This window comes from Malaclemys terrapin, chromosome 1 (assembly GCF_027887155.1).
Source record: "Malaclemys terrapin pileata isolate rMalTer1 chromosome 1, rMalTer1.hap1, whole genome shotgun sequence".
NCBI lineage: Eukaryota > Metazoa > Chordata > Testudines > Emydidae > Malaclemys > Malaclemys terrapin.
Window position 1 is genome coordinate 245,418,857 of NC_071505.1, and position 17,517 is coordinate 245,436,373.

At 46.5% G+C, this 17,517-nt stretch overlaps 2 protein-coding genes across 2 annotated transcripts; one reads left to right on the top strand and one right to left on the bottom strand.

The window, feature by feature from the left end:
- Positions 1-75: 75 nt before the first annotated feature.
- Positions 76-13,639, bottom strand: ING1 (inhibitor of growth family member 1). Its single transcript, XM_054011338.1, has 2 exons — positions 12,955-13,639; positions 76-1,685 (listed from the first exon to the last, which is right to left on the bottom strand). Exons 1-2 carry the CDS (start codon positions 13,094-13,096, stop codon positions 982-984), a joined length of 846 nt encoding a protein of 281 aa, XP_053867313.1. The 5' UTR covers positions 13,097-13,639; the 3' UTR covers positions 76-981.
- A 139-nt stretch (positions 13,640-13,778) lies between these two features.
- LOC128830679 (uncharacterized) lies at positions 13,779-16,988 on the top strand. The gene is made up of 2 exons (XM_054016550.1): positions 13,779-14,530; positions 16,723-16,988. The coding sequence occupies exons 1-2, from the start codon at positions 13,878-13,880 to the stop codon at positions 16,769-16,771; spliced, it is 702 nt and encodes a 233-aa protein (XP_053872525.1). The 5' UTR covers positions 13,779-13,877; the 3' UTR covers positions 16,772-16,988.
- The last annotated feature ends 529 nt before the right edge of the window (positions 16,989-17,517 follow it).

The following is a 17,517-nucleotide window of genomic DNA, read 5'->3' on the forward strand; positions in this document are numbered from 1 at the left end:
GGTGCTACGGAAGTTAGCCATTAATTTTTAAATGGTATGAATGAATATTAAAATGTAATCACCAGAGGAGCAAACTAAGTTTTTTTCATTTATTTCTTAATATCACAGCTGTACAATTTTCATACATACAGAAGGAAATGCACATTGGATACACAATGGCATTTGGCTGCATTTCCGATTATAATACAGTAAGTGCAACTCCACTTAAAAATTTACATTTATACACCTTATACAAATTAAAGATTGCTACACTATTATCTGTGACAGTATAAAGCTTGATTTATGTTAAGTTTCATTACTAAACCACTTCCTGGTTAAATATAAAATGTACTCAATCATTTTAAAATGGCCCTTGTGGTACTCGGCCAGTATATAAAATATTTGTCATGTAAAATTTAACCATTTACTTTTTTAAAAAATAATCTTCTAACGCTATTTAAACATTTGTTATTGAACTGTTATACTGACACACTCTGTAGCAGAAGTTATATTTTACCTTCTTGTTTGATCTTGCATTGGTCATCAGTGAAAGAAATTAAATTTATAATGTACTGTTTTATTCAAATACAACCGGATGGCTAAATATTTGACAGTTTGCTGGAAAGGTAAATAACATTCCTCTATAAAGGAAAAATGAAATTACATTTAAGAAATATTTGTTATCTAAATGTTAATGGGTATAGTGCTACCAGCACAAAAAAGAAATATTATATTGTCTTTAGCTCCATCTGAACACTAAATTTAAACTCTTATTACATGTTTATTAATGTTGGTCACCAGACCACTTTCTTTTTACAGCTGTATCAAATGGAAAAAACAAAATTGCTCTTATTGCCGTCCCTATAACAGGAATGGTTTAGTTTCTAACCTCCTTTAAAAATATACATTTTACAATCCTTGCACCTCAACAAAGGTGACACTGACAATAAATACACTGGTTGGTTGGTTTTTTATTTTTCTTCACAATCAAGAGTCTACAAACTACCTGTTGTAGGCCCTTTCTTTTTTAGATTTCTCCAGTGCTTTGTCCATCGTTTTCTCATTTTCTCCTCTACATTTAGGGCAGTACCATTTGCCCTTTGGTTTATGATTGAGTCCCACACATGAAAAATGAAACCACTCTATTGGGCACTCATCATTATCACATCCTATCATTTCTCCATAGGAGACTTGATTACACAAACAGTATGTTGGTTCATTGGGATCAATAGGAAGATCTGCAGGGGAAGCCTCCCTCTCTGCTTTAGCCTTAGACCTCTTCTTTTTCTTGGATGTTTTTGCTTTCTTCTCCTTTGGTGTTCCTGAGGTGATGTCATCATGATCATGATTATTAGAAGCGTTTTCTCGATTTTCATTATTTCTTTGCCTCCTAGACCTCTTATTGTTGGGCTTTTCAGCCTGAGTGATTGTCTCATTCTTTGACTTATCTTGGCTGGCTTTGCCACTGTTTCCGGTGGTCTCATTAGTCTCTTGACAGGTCTCAAATAGTTCCACATGACTGTCCACTTGCCTGGTTCTATTCTCAACAAGCTCCACCATCTGACTGACAATTTGGATCTTTTCATCTCCCAGTTCCTGACTCCGGATCAGTGCTCTCTGTATGCAATGCAACAGTCTTCTCTTCTGCACGGCATCAGTCTCTCGTTTGAACTTTTCATAATAATCATCCAGCTCCTTTAAGATCTCTGCAAAGGGGGGAAAAAAAAAAAAGTAAAACTATAAATATTCTGCACATACAGAATGGCTGAACAAAACCTCCCCATACTATTGCCTCCCAAAAGCAGCACTACTTTCTTGTAAAGTACAAAGCTGATCAAAGGCAGCCACACTGAAGTTGAAATCTGACAACAAGTGGCTCACATCTACAGCTGATTAGTTGGTCTCTCTGGAACAGAATGCAAATGCCATGTAGTTGAAATGTAGAAACGTATTATTAAAAATAATTTCATTTTAGACCGTTACACCCTGTGCGAGTTTTGTGGGTGCAGCAGTATGTGATGTCTATGAAGCAGCTTGTCACAATGAAGGGAAGTTACAAATTGCCAGGTAAGTGGCCTAGATCTTCAAGTCTTTTCCTTTTAGACAAATTAATGAAGTAAAAGAAGATTATTTTGTATTTCCATCATTGGCAACTGCAAAATTTGTTCTCAAATCAGAACTAAGAAATATCATCATGGTTTTTCAGACCATCTTTCACGTATTAACATTAACCCTCTGCTTAAAAAATAAAAGAAACTCCCCCCCAAACCAAAGATGACAGGACTGCCATTTACATTTTGGTCACAAGAAATGCTTGAAACAGGCAGAGGGAGAGCGAGTGAGTTAATCACTGCAGAAAACAGATGCTGAGTTATTTAGTAAAGGCTATCATACCTGACTGCTGATGCACAAGAATTCTGAATGCTGTAAGGTAGGTCCTGAGCTATAATGAGCTTTACTCGATACTGCCGGGATGGGGCTTAAAAGTGTCTCTGAGGCCTTGTCTACACTACACAGTCAACGCAAGTTATGCCGACAATCAACACCTGGTATAATTAAATCACTTGTGCATATTAACACAACACTCCTTCTATTGGCGGCGTGCGCCCACAGTTGGTGCTCTAGCATTGACAGAGAGAGCAGTGCACTGTGGGTATTTATCCCACTGTGCTACTCGCCATCTTCTGCAGCTAGGAGTTCTGGGAAGGCGGAGTGGATTGAAGTGCATCATGGGTGAGGGCTCCATATCTCATGAAGCAGTTTTTTCTGTACCATCATTCCATGGGCTTTCAACTGCGTTTTGTGGCATTTTTCAATGGCCCCTGTTTACTGTGCGCTCGCAATCTCTGTCTGAAAGGATGGATCCTGCACTGCTCTCTACTGTTGTAATCACTGTTATGTGTAATCACACATCATGGCTGGTCATACAGTACATCATGAGCACCCAATTTAAACAGGAATCAGAGGTGCCTGACCTGTTGTGTGCCATGGAAAGAAACACCAGATTGCTTTTGGCATTCATGGAGCAGCTGCACATGCTGACCCATCACTTTTGGGATCAGGAGACAAGCGCTGAGTGGTGGGATCGCATTGTTATGCAGTCTGGGATGACAAACCGTGGCTGCAAAACTTTTGGCTGCAGAAAGCCACCTTCCTGGAACTGTGTGCGGCGCTCACCCCAGCAGTGCGGCACAAAGACAGCAACAATGAGAGCTGCCCTCTGAGTGGAGATGTGCATAGCGATTGCTGTGTGGAAGCTGCAGACTCCAGACTGCTACCGGTTGGTCGTGAATCAGTTTGGAGTCTGGAAGTCGACCACTGGGGCTATGTTAATGTAAGTGTGCAAGGCAATTCATCAAATCCTGCTACAAAGGACTGTTACTCTTGGCAATGTGTGTGAAACAGTGGATGGCTCTGCAGCAATGGGATTCCCTAAGTGAGACAGGGCAATAGATGGCACGCATATCCCAATTTTGACATCAGAACACCTTGCAACTGAGTACATCAATAGACAGGGGTATTTTCTCCATGGTGTTGCAGGCACTTGTGGATCACCATGGGCGTTTCACTGACATCAACGTAGGGTGGTCCAAAAAGGTGCATGACACATGCATCTTCAGGAACACTGGTCTGTACAGAAAGCTGCAAGCAGGGACTTTCTTTCCAGACTAGAAGATTCCAATGGGGGATATTGAAATGCCCATAGTGATCCTGGGAAACTGGACCTATCCCTTACTGTCATGGCTCATGAAGCCTTACACGGGGAAACCTGGACAGCAGCAAGGAGCGCTTCAACCAATAGGCTGAGCAGGTGCAGAATCACTGTAGAATGTATGTCTGGCAGATTAAAAGCAGGCTGGTGCTGCCTTTATGGCAAGTTAGACCTAAATGAGGAAAATATTCCCATGGTCATAGCAGCCTGCTGGGTGCTCCATAATATTTGTGAGGCTAAAGGTGAGAAGTTTCCTGGAGGGTGGAGTGTGGAGACAGATCACCCGGCGGCTGATTTTGAGCAGTCAGATGCCAGGGCTGAGGTGCACCGAGGGGAGAGGGAGAGCAATTTGAATCATGGAGTCTTTGAGACAACATTTTGACAATGAGCTCCAGTAATGTTTCATTCTATACAGCACTTTGCCATGCTTTGTTAACTTGCCACATTGTATGAAAAATTTGATTCCTGACCGGGATGTGTAGTCAGCAAATGATGAAATTGCCACTGTGTATTAATTCCAGCATCAACCACCATGTTTTGAAGACAAAGAGTTTGTTTTTATTAAATACCAATTAACAATACACACAAAAGGCTTGGTGGGAAGGGAGATAACAATGAAGGGCAGTGTAGGCTCTCATAGCTGTGCGTAAGTCCAGCTATCATTTTGGAAGCTGTCCAAAGAGGTGGAGTGACCAGAGTACCAAGATGGGCCGGGAAGTTGCAAGGAATGTGTGGGAGGAGTTTGGGGAGGGCATGGAAAGCAGTTCTGTATCAGCTGCAGGATGGTCGACAACGCATGAATTCTGCCTGCAGCATGATTAGATGAAACTTCATCATCTGTTTCTCCTCCATCACTTTTATCATCTGCTCTTGGCCCATTAAATTCACTCCTGGCTCTCCTTTCTGTCCTGCCTATTTTATAATTTTCTTTTAAAATCTCTCTCTGCAATCTGCGTTCTTGTTTTTCGGCCTCTGAGGATTGGAGCACCTCTCAGAACATGTCCTCCTTGCTCCTCCATGGTTGCTTCCTTATCTGGCAGAGGTGCTCTGCCAGTGTGTAGGGCGTTCCACTGAAGGCCACATCTGTAGAAGCACAAGAAACAATAAACAGAAGCATGAATTTTAGTGCATGCACCGCATAGACTCATTATAGTAAAATGCACCTTTTTAAAAATATGGATCAGTTTCTCACTATTTCTTGGCATGCACACAGCTCAGCAAACACCCTAAATATGGTGAGGTAGGCCTGGGAGATGAGGGGGTGCGCTCAAGATGGGGCAAAGGGTCTCGGTGTTTTTTTAAGGGGATCACGGCAGGGACTAGGGACAATATTGTAAATTCTGCCATCACTTTCCACAGGCAGAGGTCATTGAAGACACTATCTCACTCCTGAAGGTAAGCAAGGATGCATCTTTTGCATGCTTGCAGCTTCAGACCAGGTCCCTATGCTGCTTGCCTGTGTGCCGCTTTGGTCCCTGCACAAATGATTGCCGATTGGCACGGGAAAGTTTCCTACAATGGGGGAAGGAACAAAGCAGCTCTGCGAAGGAACCATCAGCAGAGGATTGGCGAGTACCTCCAGGAAAGTTTCCTAGAGATCTCTCTGGAGGATTCCCATGAAATCTCAGTATGCATTAACATGCTGTTCCACCACACTGCTTTGCTGCACAGGGTAATGTAAAGCACATGTCAACATAGTCTTGTACATTTCTATCCCTTCACCCACTTCTACAATATATACAAAGCAAAGGACAACTCTACTTCATATAACCGAGCAGCATCAACTCAAAAATATCACTTACCAGAGCTCTCCCCTGCCACATGATGCGCACCAGAGATAGACTGCTGGGACTGGCTAGACCCCTCCGGAGTGGAAAAGTTCCTGACTCATCACACCACTGGATGACCCTAACATGTGCTCCACATCATCCTCCAACTCGACCTCCTCATCCACGACTTTGTTCTCAGAGCCGAGTCCACTGTCCGCAGCCCCATCAAAGTATCCATGGGGCTCTTGGCATTGGAGGTGGGGTTGCTGCCGAGGATGGCATCCATCTCCTTATAGAAGCAGCAGGTCTTCAGCGCAGCACCAGGAGTGATGGTTTGACTCCCTTGCCTTCTGGTACACCTGCCTCAGCTCCTTTATTTTGACACAGCACTGATGCATGTCCCATTTGTAGCCCTTATCCAACACTCCAGAAGAAATCTGACTGTAAGGGTACGTCTACACTACCCGCTGGATTGGCGGGTAGTGATGGACTAGTTTACTAGTGTAGACGCGATAAATCAATCCCCGATCGCTCTGCCGTCAACCCCTGTACTCCACTGCAGCGAGAGGCAGAAGCGGAGTCGATGGGGGAGAGGCGGCAGTTGACCCCGCGCCGTGAGGACGCGAGGTAAGTCAATCTAAGATACGTCGACTTCAGCTATGCTATTCTCATAGCTGAAGTTGCATATCTTAGTTCGATTTCCCGCCCCCTCTCCCCCAGTGTAGACCAGGCCTAAGTATCAAAGTTCCTACAGCAGGAGCAGAGCTGGGACTGCACAGCCTCCTCACCCCACAGCATCAGGAGATCTAACAACTCAGGTGTGCTCCAAGCGGGACAGCGTTTGTTGCGTGGAGCTGCCATGGTCAGCTGGAAAGATGTGATGTGAGCTGTCCACACTGAGCAAACAGGAAGTGGAATTTCAAAAATTCCCGGGCCTTTAAAGGGGGAGGGGCAGATGCCTGGGTGCAAGGCAGCAGAGTACAAACTGCTGACCAGAGCGGTCAGGATGGATATTGTGGGACACCTCCTGGATGCCACTTACAGCAACATAACCAAGCCAGTGTCCACACAGACACTTTGCCAATGTAACTTTGCCGCAAAAAGCTCTATGCCTCTTGTTGAGGTGGTTTTATTTTGGTAGCAAAGCAGGAGAGTTTTGATAGCAAAAGGAGCATTGCAGTGTGTACACCTCCACTGTCTTGTCAATGAAACCTGACTTTTGTTGACAAAACCGTAGTGTAGACAAGGCCTTAGGCTACCATTCTATTCCTCCAAGTCTTTGGCAGGTGAGAGCCAGAGCCTAAGGGTTGCTAGATCAGGACTGCAATATACAAACTATAGGTATATTTCAGGTATTTTATTTCCTTTTAAGATGTGTAGGAGGCTTGGGTCCATGCCTGCGCGTGGCCATGTCCCTCCCGCACCAACATATTCTGTAATTGTTGAAATCTGAGTAAATACATGCATCTATTGTCAGTATGTATTTAACCAAAGAAAGTAAGAATTTAGGACATTCAAGTATATTTGGCAACAGTTGAAGCAGTTATCTCTGATTTAAAATAGTTAAAGTGAATATATGCATTTATAACCCAAATGCAGATAGTCTTGAAGTAGCACTATTGTAATACTTACTATAAGAATGTTTTCAACAGACTCTGAGAGAGTTTTGGAGAGAGAGAAGTTTTAAAGAGTCAAATATGTGATTCGAGAGTTCATAACTGAAAAATAGACGGCTGTGTTTGATTTGTGCTCGTTTCACCAAACTCCATTCAGTGCCAATGAGACATGTTAGAATCCTTTCCCTTTCACCATCATATATTACTCATTCCTCATCATATATTATCTAGAATGAGGATACTTTTTTTTTTTTTTTAAACTGCATCATGGTGTTTCTCTTTCCATTCACCTTGAAATGAACACAAAGGCTGCTGAGAAGAACAGTTTAGCTTACTAACCAAGAACGAAGGTGTGAGAAGAAGGTAACACTTGGCAGAAAAGTAACTCAGTTAACCTAATAAATGTTACAATCCCACGTATATTTAAATGAAATAGCAAAGCTCTGACTTTGAATTTTACAAATGTGGACATTTATCTCCCTAATAAGACTTTCTTTTGGACAAGAAAACATGCTAATAGCTATTGTTACACAATTAATACCAACAAAGCTGTTGCTATTTAGGCTTTGTCTTGATTAGTATAAAAAGGTGTTTGTTTTTTGATAACATGTTAACTAACACATTCTAAGACTCTAGTTTAGATACAGCTAGTTGTACTATAGCAGGTAGAATTGGTGTGAATGTGTTAGCTAACCTTCTTAGATTTCATAGAATATTAGGGTTGGAAGGGACCTCAGGTCACCTAATCCAACCTGCTGCTCAAAGCAGGACCAATCCCCAGACAGATTTTTTTTTTTTTTTTTTTTGCCCCAGATCCCTAAATGGCCTCCCCAAGGATTGATCTCACAACCCTGGATTTAACAAGCCAATGTGCAAACCACTGAGCTATTCCCCCTCTCCTTTTAGCCTAATCCAGACAAACTCTTAGAGATTAAGTATGTTGGGAGATTAAACATTTATCATCATTATTCCCAATAACTGAAATTCATAAGTCTATATTCCAATTTTGTGGCACTTAGCCACTGTCATTAGTAGATTAGCCCACTTAAATTTGACATACAGATAATCTTTCTAGGAGAAATACTTTGCTTTATGGATATCCAAAGAATGTTTCGCTATAGGCTACTAATATTTTTAACGACAAAATAGTTTAATTCATTTCTCCACACCTATTACCAAAGCTTCATTTTAAATAATCATATATGCACATGAAAAATATACCATTATCACACTGCTAGTATTGCTCTACTATTTAACATATTGGGAAGGCATATTTCATTTAACGATAATAACCTTGATCCTGCTAGTTGCTGAGCACTTCCTGGGAGGTACTAATCAAAGTTGCTCAGCACAACACAAGATACTGAGTGATACAGTTTGCTGCTGTTTACAACTGTGCCCAAATAAAAAGGGTTGCTCAGCAACCAGTGGGTGTTCTGATGGATGGAGTTGGGGGACTGTGGTACTTAACTGTGATACTAGATAAAAAAAGAAGTTTCTTAGCAGCTATTTCAGCTGAAAGTTGTGCCAGGCTCTAATTTGTAATATTCCTTAGAGAAGCGGACTGAGTAGCATGACTTGCTTGTCCCCTCCAGAATGGCTAACACTAATCCCCTCCCAGGTAAATACTGTATAGGCCCCATGCAAGAGCCTAGCTGTTTCAATGTCTCCCAAGATAGTCAAATACCTATGCAACTACCTGTGAGTCCCTGGTTTTGCTCTGTCACCTGTACGTTTAAAGTATGTTGGGAAAGTTACAAATGCAAAAATCACACACTGGGAATTCTGTGCACCTTGTAATGCCGTAGGCTGCAGAGGACACAAACATAACTATGGGTTTTCTTGCTGTATAGCGTCAGAAAGCCCACCACCAGCCATAACAATGAAAACATAAGCAATACCCTTCAGCCAATCTTAAGTACTGCCCTAGCTGAGCTAAACAGTTTCTCACAACACACACAAGAATTCTCTCTTTGCGACATTTATTTCAACATTATCCACTGCTCTGCACTGAAAGCTTCTAAGCCAATAAGATCACAGGCTTAATGTATAGCTATAGAGATAAATCTATCTACCTTTTTCTAATATTTGCCCAGCTCCCCTGTGACCCATAGTTGAATAAGAGTCACAGATTTATTTTCAGAGTTTGAAATATTTACCTCACTGTTCCCACTGATTGATGGCAGCAAGCTCAGGCCCCCATAAAGGTAACTAATTTGGAATATTCAGTGTTGAGCTGGAATAACAGCCAGCTTCTGTGCTGTTATTAAGCACAGCAGACTGCTTGATGCCTGCAAGGGTATAAATCTTTACTTGTGTCATTTTTTTTTCAGAGAACATAAATGAAAAAGAGGCTCTATTTCAACAGTCACTTAAATGACTTTGAGTAGCCCTCCCCCCCTCTAACAAAGATCTAGAGGCCAAGTAACAGGGGACACTTGATTACTCTGGTGGAAACAGATAGTTGCTACACCCTATGATATATCTGCCTATCCTTTTATATTGCCAATGGCCTGGTGTGCATGCTCTCAGGTTGAGGCTAGCATAATCATTTCCCACCATTGCTAATATTGGTACAGCTCCATCAATAGACAAAGTGCCAGCAGCTGCCAACATTTTAATCACTTTCTCAATTAACCATGCCCAGAGTAGGTCTAAATGGCATACTGAAACTCCCATTCACTTCAATGGGAGCAAAGCATGGCCAATGCTAAGCACTTTTCAGAATTCCACCTTCAAAAAGGTGACTTTTCACAAAGCCAGATGGAAACACAGGTATTGGGTTTTGTTAAAAATAGCTTTGTTAGAGGTAGTTTGGGGGAAATGTATATTGTATATGGTAGAACCTCACCAACTCAATAATTAGGAGAGCAGTTACTAATTATTAAGTTAGCAACTTAGTAAATGAATAGTGGTCCCAAGGATATTGTGCTACATGTACTTTGTTCCTTCACTCAAGCATAACTCCGTTTTGTGATACTTTGCCATACATTAGTAAGTTTTATATTTTTGTACAAGTAATGAAATCTGAGTCCTGGCACCTTATTAAAATGCTATGCTCTTTATTATTTTTTAAAGGTATGTCAAGAGAGACCACTATTTGTGTGGTTTATAAGGATTACTGTTTAATGAAGTGTATATTTAAACACTTGTGGTATATTATCACACACCATAAATCAGCAAAATGCTATGCAAAATTCAATTAAGTTTTATTTAAGGAACAATCCCACATCTAAAATAACTGCCAAAATCTTGCTGTAATCTATATTTATAAGCCCAATGGTAATATATATTTCTAGGATCCCCCTCTCCCTATCAACATCTGAAGAGATTGTTGTTTGAAGGAAAGCTAACAGCTGGTTACTTTGCTTTTTAAAAAAATACATGAACGGTAGGATGGGGTCATTTTGAAGGTTATTGAGAAGAAATTCATAGGCTGTGTTCTGGACTTGCCAGCCAGGTTACCCCGGCACGGGGACGGGTGTAAATGGCATCCCTCTATTGAGATGAAAGAGAGCTCCCTGGACACGGGCGTGGGGTGCAGATTTGCAAGGAGCCTGTTTCCGGGCTGGGAACCAGGCTGGGGGTTGGCTGTTGCACGCCTGGAGTGGGGCTGTCCAGGCGGGGGCCAGGATGGCTTCTTTTCCCCTCCAGGCTGGAGATGTGGGGCGGAGGGGCTGAAGGGTTGGGGGCGTCGGGCCAATAGAGAGCGGCCCCGCTCCGTCTAGCTGGAGCTAAGCCCGGGGGCCCGCAGCAGGAGCGCCAGGCGCAGACAGCGGGACCCGAACCCCCCCACGCAGCGCGAGCTCGGCCCCGAAGCGCCTCGGGCCGCGTCCCGGGCTGAGCAGCGGGAGCCCCCCAGCTCCTAGCCCCGCCCGCACAGAGCGCCCCGCCCCAGCTCGGAGGCCGCGATGCCGGTGGCGTCGCTCCCGCCAGGGCGCCTCCTGCCGGTCAGACGGAGAAACGCGGGGGGAGGGGGAGGGGGAGGGGCGCTCGATTCCCATCCGCCGTTCCCGGCTCCTCCCCGCGCACCGCACGGCTGCGCTCCGCCGCCATTACAGGCGGGGGAGGGGCACCGGCGGGCGCTCAGCCAACCGGGAAGGAGCTCTCTCAGTCTCCTTCAGGAGACTCCGCCCCTCCTTAGCAACCGGTCAGTTGCCAACGCAGAACGGACAACCAGGACGTGACATCAGGCTATTGTTCTTTGAACAGGAAATGGGCCCAACCGAGTTTCTCCTGTTTTTCGGAAGCGAGGGAAGGAGGCGAAGCACAGTCTGCCCGCTACCAATCAGAATCAAAGAGTACAGGGATAACCCGCCTTCATCCGTCCAACACGCCAATCAGCATGAGAAGTGGGAGGAACCCGTCCCTTCCGGTGCAGCGTGCCAATCGGAATCAGAAAGCCCAGAGCTCAGTTCTCCGGCGCAACGGACCAACCAGAATGGGAAGACCCAAAGAGCCCGCCCACCAATCCCAAGGGTCCAATCAGAACCAGGAGGAGGAGACGGACCAGGTCCCCCACCTAAAAACGTGTCAATCACAACCCGAAGGCCAGAGTTGCGCCCACCTCGCGCAGCCCATGGCGCCAATCAGAAACGGGAAGGCGGGGGGAACCTCAAGATATTCAAATCAACCCCACAAAAAAGTGGCTTCGGAAACGCCGCGAGGAGGCGGAGCTAGAAGGCGGAACAGCGAGCCCAGGCAGTGAGCGGCAGAGGCTGAGCCGTGGGGGCAGAGCCCAGCCAATAGCGCGAGGCGGAGGCGGGGCGAAGCACGATATGCTAATGAGGGCTATAAATGACGCAGCGAGCGGGGTGACTGACTCCGGCATAGCGCGGACGCAGCGCCTATTTGTACTGGGCTGGTCGTGCAGGAAGGCGCGGCGCCCTACACCTCCCCCCCTTCCCCGGCACCGGACAGCGCTGCCCCGACCCAGCTGAGGCCCCTGCTGCCGTTGCCTTCGATGGGGCGCTTTCCACCCATCTCTTGCCCGCGTGGGGGATGCCCGCAGATCAGCGGCAAGTGCCGCAGAGACCAGCCCCCCCCCGCCCCGTACAGCAGGAGGGGGCGCAGAGGGGTCCCCTCCAGCACCCTCTCTTTGCCGGCAGCCTCCAACAGACCCTCCCCACACACAGCAAGTGACAAAGCTGCTCCTAAACCCACGCAAACTAACCCCTCCTTTTCCTCCCCTCCCGCCGGCCGTGGGGCAAGGAGACGGCATGCCCCGGAGTGAGTGCAGCCAGCATGCCGCGGGGAGGGGGCACTTAGCATTCAGCTCATCCATAACCCATCCAGCGTTTTTTTTATATAACTCCCCCCCCCACACACACGGGGGTGTTTTACAGGGTGAAACGCACCCCCATTAAAGAGAGACTTAAGAAAGCAAACCCTGCCCCCCACTCGCATCTAAACCTCCTCCCCCTTCTTCCCTAGCAGCCTCTCTCCCTTACTACAGCCATAATGAATACTGTACATTCCTAAATGTTGTTGTGCTGTAATCTCTCCCTCTGTCCACCCAGCACTTTCCCCGGTACCTACAAAACCTCCCCCCACAACTACACACCCAGAAATAGCCCCACAAACCCCGCTTCCCTGCCCCACGTCTTCTTGTCCAGTATTTTACACTGAAAAGCAGAGTCCTTGCTTATTAAGAGAAGCCGGAGACCTTTTGTTCCGCCCCATGACAAGAGCTAACGCTGCAGATCAGCCCCTCTCTCCTCTTCTAGACTCTCTTTTCCTGCTTTCCTCCTCCTCCCAAAAATAAAACTACCATCCCTGCAGGGTGCGGGGGGGCGGGCAAGGGGTGCCAGGACTCAGCTACCAAGGAAAGAAAAGACAAACCTAACCCAGCACCACACACACACAAGAAAGCACCTACCTTGATATTTGGCGTCAATTTCCCTCATCAGGGAGACATTTCTCTGCAGATCGAAGGGCAGAGACTCGATGGAGTCCAGATAATCCTCCACATAGTTCACGAGGTGAAGCTGCTCTCCGTTTGCAGGACTCAACATTTTCATCCGGCAAGACAAACAGTCTTCCTCCCCCCTTTCTGTGCGAGAGCGAGGGCTGCTCGCTCCAAAGACGACAGCCCCAATCTGCACAGCTCGCTCCTTGCCCACCTCTCTCTGGAGCTCCCCAAAACCGAGAGAAGCTACATCTGACTCCTCTCTTGTGAACGCCGAGGGAGAGAGACACACACGCACCCTCCGCTAGTCCCCACCGCCAGCAGCAGCTGATTGAATGGCTGTCGTTGTGGGTAACTCACGAAGGAGGTGGTAGGAACAATCAGAGGGATTTGTGTGTGCGAAGGGGGAGGGAGGGGGGCTCAAACCAGATCCTCCGTAACAATCTGGAAACAAAATCTGTTGTGCAAAGTGTCTGACAGAAACAGCAGCTCCTCTGGGCGCCCGTATGCCGCTCCTATCCTCTCTCCTTCCACGCTCTTCTCGCCGCCGCTGCTCCCGTCCCCGGTTATATTAATGCAGCCTCCCTTCTCGCTATACGCCGCACTTGATCCAACGTGGAAAACCCAAATACCAGTTTCAAACACTTGGGAAACATTCAGCCCCGCCACGCAGCGCGCATGCGCACCCCTCCCCTCTACACACTGACCCTCCCCCCCCACCTCACAGCAGCAGTACTAACGCTCATGTGCATATTTATTATCTCTGCACCTCCTCTCCTTACTCACGTTTAAGAGCAGGAGGTGGGGCTGCTGCAACAGCAGAAACAAGCGGGGGGAGGGGGAGAGGGAGAGGTTGAGGTTGTGCTGCTGCTGGTAAGGTACAGCGGGAACAAATGTTTTCCACAGGCGTTTGTGTGATGCCGAGAGGGTACGGGGAGCCAGAGCCCGGTGCTAAGGAGGTACGTGGCCAGCTGGAAAATAGCATGGTTACGTGCAAGAGCTCTGACGCTACCGGGAAAGTTGTGCAGGGTGCTCAGATGACGGCGATGCACGGGACATTTGCACATGATGAGCTCAGTGGTTGGTGCTTTTACACGGGGGTCACTGGCACAAACTTTGTGCAGCTGGTGGAAAAGGCTGCGCTGTCCCGGACAGCCGCTCCCGCGGGAGATAACGCCGCAGGACCGGAGGATCATGCAACGCTGCTGCTGCTTCAGCCCCAAAATGGACCGCCCAGCTCACAGGCACGGCTCCCCCGGGGTCCCGCTGAACGGCCACAGGCCCAGTTTGAGTCTCGGTACCCGGATCCCCGGCCCCTAGCGGAACCACCGCCAGGCAACAGCATCAATTTAAGAATCACCCGGTCAGCGCAGGCTGCTGCTGACATTCCTGCCAGCCAGTCGTGTCCCGCCCCGCCGCCCTGCGAGCCAATCGGAGACCGGAATCGGGGCGGAACAAGCAATGACAATTCTCCTTGGGACACCGCGACAAGGGAGGGGGAGGAATGCGCATGCGCCCTCTCACGAGGGAAGACGAGAAAATGGAGGTGGGGGGAATTAAACTACATTTCCCAACAGCCCCTAGGTCCCGTCCTGAGCATGCGCTGTGCACGTGTGCACTGCGGGGCGGGCAGGAAAATCCCTCGCACGCAGTCCGCACATGCCCATGCAGGAAACAAAGGGGTTACTGGGGAGGGAGGGGACAGCGCGTGTGTGTTGGGGAGGGTCTGCGGGGGGCGCACGTGTGAGGGGGAGGGAAGTGCCTCAGGGGTGTAAGGGGGGCATGGCCTGTGGCGGGGGAGGGAAGGAAATGGGGGGGGAGGGTAGAGCCCAAGGGGTGTTGCCCGTGTAAAGGTGGGTGGAATAGATGGGGGGGGGAGCTTTATGCAGCCCCGTCCTCTGTCAGCTTCCTGCCCTAGGAGGTTCCTGTGTTCTTAAAGGTGATCTGATGAGAACAATGAAATTCATCCTCCCCCCCCCCCCCTGTTCCCGCCGCCCCTTTCTCTACTTGGACTGCTCAAGAAGCCCCGTAAGTCTTCTGGGTCTCCCTTGGCTCACCGGAGATGAGGACTGGCTGCGCCTCTGGTCAGGACCTGAAGGGGCCAGCTTGTTGTAGCTTTAACAAAATAGCTTTTCATCCAGCAGTTTGAGTTAAAAGCCAACCAAAAAGGAAAAACAAACAAACCTGCAGGAGAGTTTTAAACTGCCTGAAGAATTAATCACATCTCTAAACTAATTTGATTTCACTTCCTTGGCAGCTGAGATGTCCTATCCCTACTCGTTCTCTAGTTGCCCACAGAAAAAGAAAAAAGTGATGTCTGAGCTATTAATATGTAAAATAAACCCAGCAAGCCTTCATGCAGCATAAAGAAATAAAAAAGACACACAGCCAATTATGTTCCCCTGTGTAGGTCACCTTTAATTTAGATTGTAACCAGAGGAGTGGGAATCTTTGTTTTCTATAGTTGGTACACATCTATTTTGCTGCATGTGTTAGGAGGCTACTCTACCTCTCCGTGTCCACAGAGGCTGAGATACAGTAGTACACAGTATGCCCCATCCCCAAGGAGGAAGAGACTAGTGTACACAGCAATTTCTCTTCCTCACATCCCCCCCTCTAAAAATGCCCCAATCTCCGAAAAGGAGAGTGCCTAACACACAGCAAAATCCTCCCCAATAGAAGATATCCCCAGAAGAGTGAATGAGAGACTGTGACATGCAGTAAATCCTCCATTCCAGAGAGGGAAAGAGATGGTAAAACGTACACAGTGTGCAATACTCTCTGCACCATACTGTGGGTAGGTGGGAAGGGAACTAACCCACCCCAAACCCTTCAGAACACACACACTTCCAGAGGCTGAGATACTAAAACATACACAGCAGAATCCTTGTCTCATCCCTAGACAGGAGACACTAACATGCAGCAAAATTCTCCGTCAATCCACAATAATTTGAGAGGGGAGGGGTAGTGTAACACATATATGAGCACGCGCGCGCGCACACACACACATCATCAAACCTCACTGGGGACATAGACTGCAATACGCACAGCAAAATCCTCCTTTCCCATTGATAGTGTTTCCTTCCTTCACACTCTCCCTGCCCTCCAGTAAGGGAGATTTCGGGTAGAAAAAGCTCTGGCTGGAAAGCTCATTTCTCCAGAGGTGGCAGAGACGCAGCGTTTCTCTGATCTGCCTTGCTGCTGTGCTGTTGGAGCTAAGATCATGATGGCAGAGGGGAGGTGTCTTTCGGAGGAGCTAAAAGTGTAATTATTTGAACAATAGCCTTTAATTAAAGTGATTAAAAATCAGCAGGTTTCTTCCCTCCCTCTGTGTGCTTTAATGGGGGGGAGGATATTTTTTATTTAAAATGGATACTTATTGGTAAGCCCAGTTGTCAAGACAACAGTATTATTAGCAGGAGAGGCCTAGCTCCTCCTCTTCCCCCCATCTTCTCTCCCCCCCTCGCCCTTCCTTCCTCTTCTCCCTCCTCCCCAATCACTCTTTGGTTGCTTGTAGTTTCTCTATTAGCTCTTAATGCATTTCTTCCCCGCGTTTCTTTCACTGACCTGACTGTTACCACTGAAACTTCAACTGCAGGAAGCAGAGGATAACCCTGGTTGGTGTCTGGAGGAATCTCTCGTGGCGGGGTTGGGACCGGATTTCTCCTGCTTGTTTTATTGCTTATGCTATAAATTCAAAATATGGGGAATATAAATTGCAAAAATTAATTTTCCTAGATGCTGCATTCTCAGCCTGCAATGTCTATGGCTATGCGAACAATCATAAAAGGAGTGGGGGAAGAACAGTGTTGTGATGAAGGCACTGCAGGATAGACCTCTTCTTCCTTACAAAGGTTATATGTATGTTTCTCTTCTCCCACTTTAAGCAGTCTTCATGAGTACTGAGTACTGACTCATGAAGACTTGACTTTACTCATAAAGACCTTCACTTAATATAACTGGATTGGCAAAGTGTGATTTTATCACAAGTCTCTCAATATTAGGAAAATGTATCTGTGCTTATCTGAAAATTTCCTCTTTTAAAGCCCCAGATCCAGAAGTCATATGATTACAAGAGAATCTCAGCTTTCATTAAAAAAAAAAAAAAAGAGTAAATTTCTAGCCTCATGATTGCAGAGAAAAGCTGGAAAACACGATCCTTAAAGGCTCCAAAATCAGAAGGCAAATAAAAAGAACCCCACATTTGTTAGATTAATAATCTCATTATTTTAAGCCAATTTCATGATTTCTGGCAGCCTGACTCGTTATTTTTGAATGCATAGGGTTGGCAAAACTGTTATTGTTTGTTAAGCACTAATACTGTGGTCAGCACTGTACAGAACAGAGAGGAAGAGATAGGCCTTGCCCAAGGAATCTGAATCTATCTAGATATTTATACTATGCTTATCACAATAATATCTGAGCACTAAATAACTATTATAAAATCTCTGCTTTCTTCTCTGTTTTATGCTTTACCCTCTCTGTTTTCTCAGTTTCCCCTTTTTGTCTCTTAGTTGTCTTACTTTTCATGTA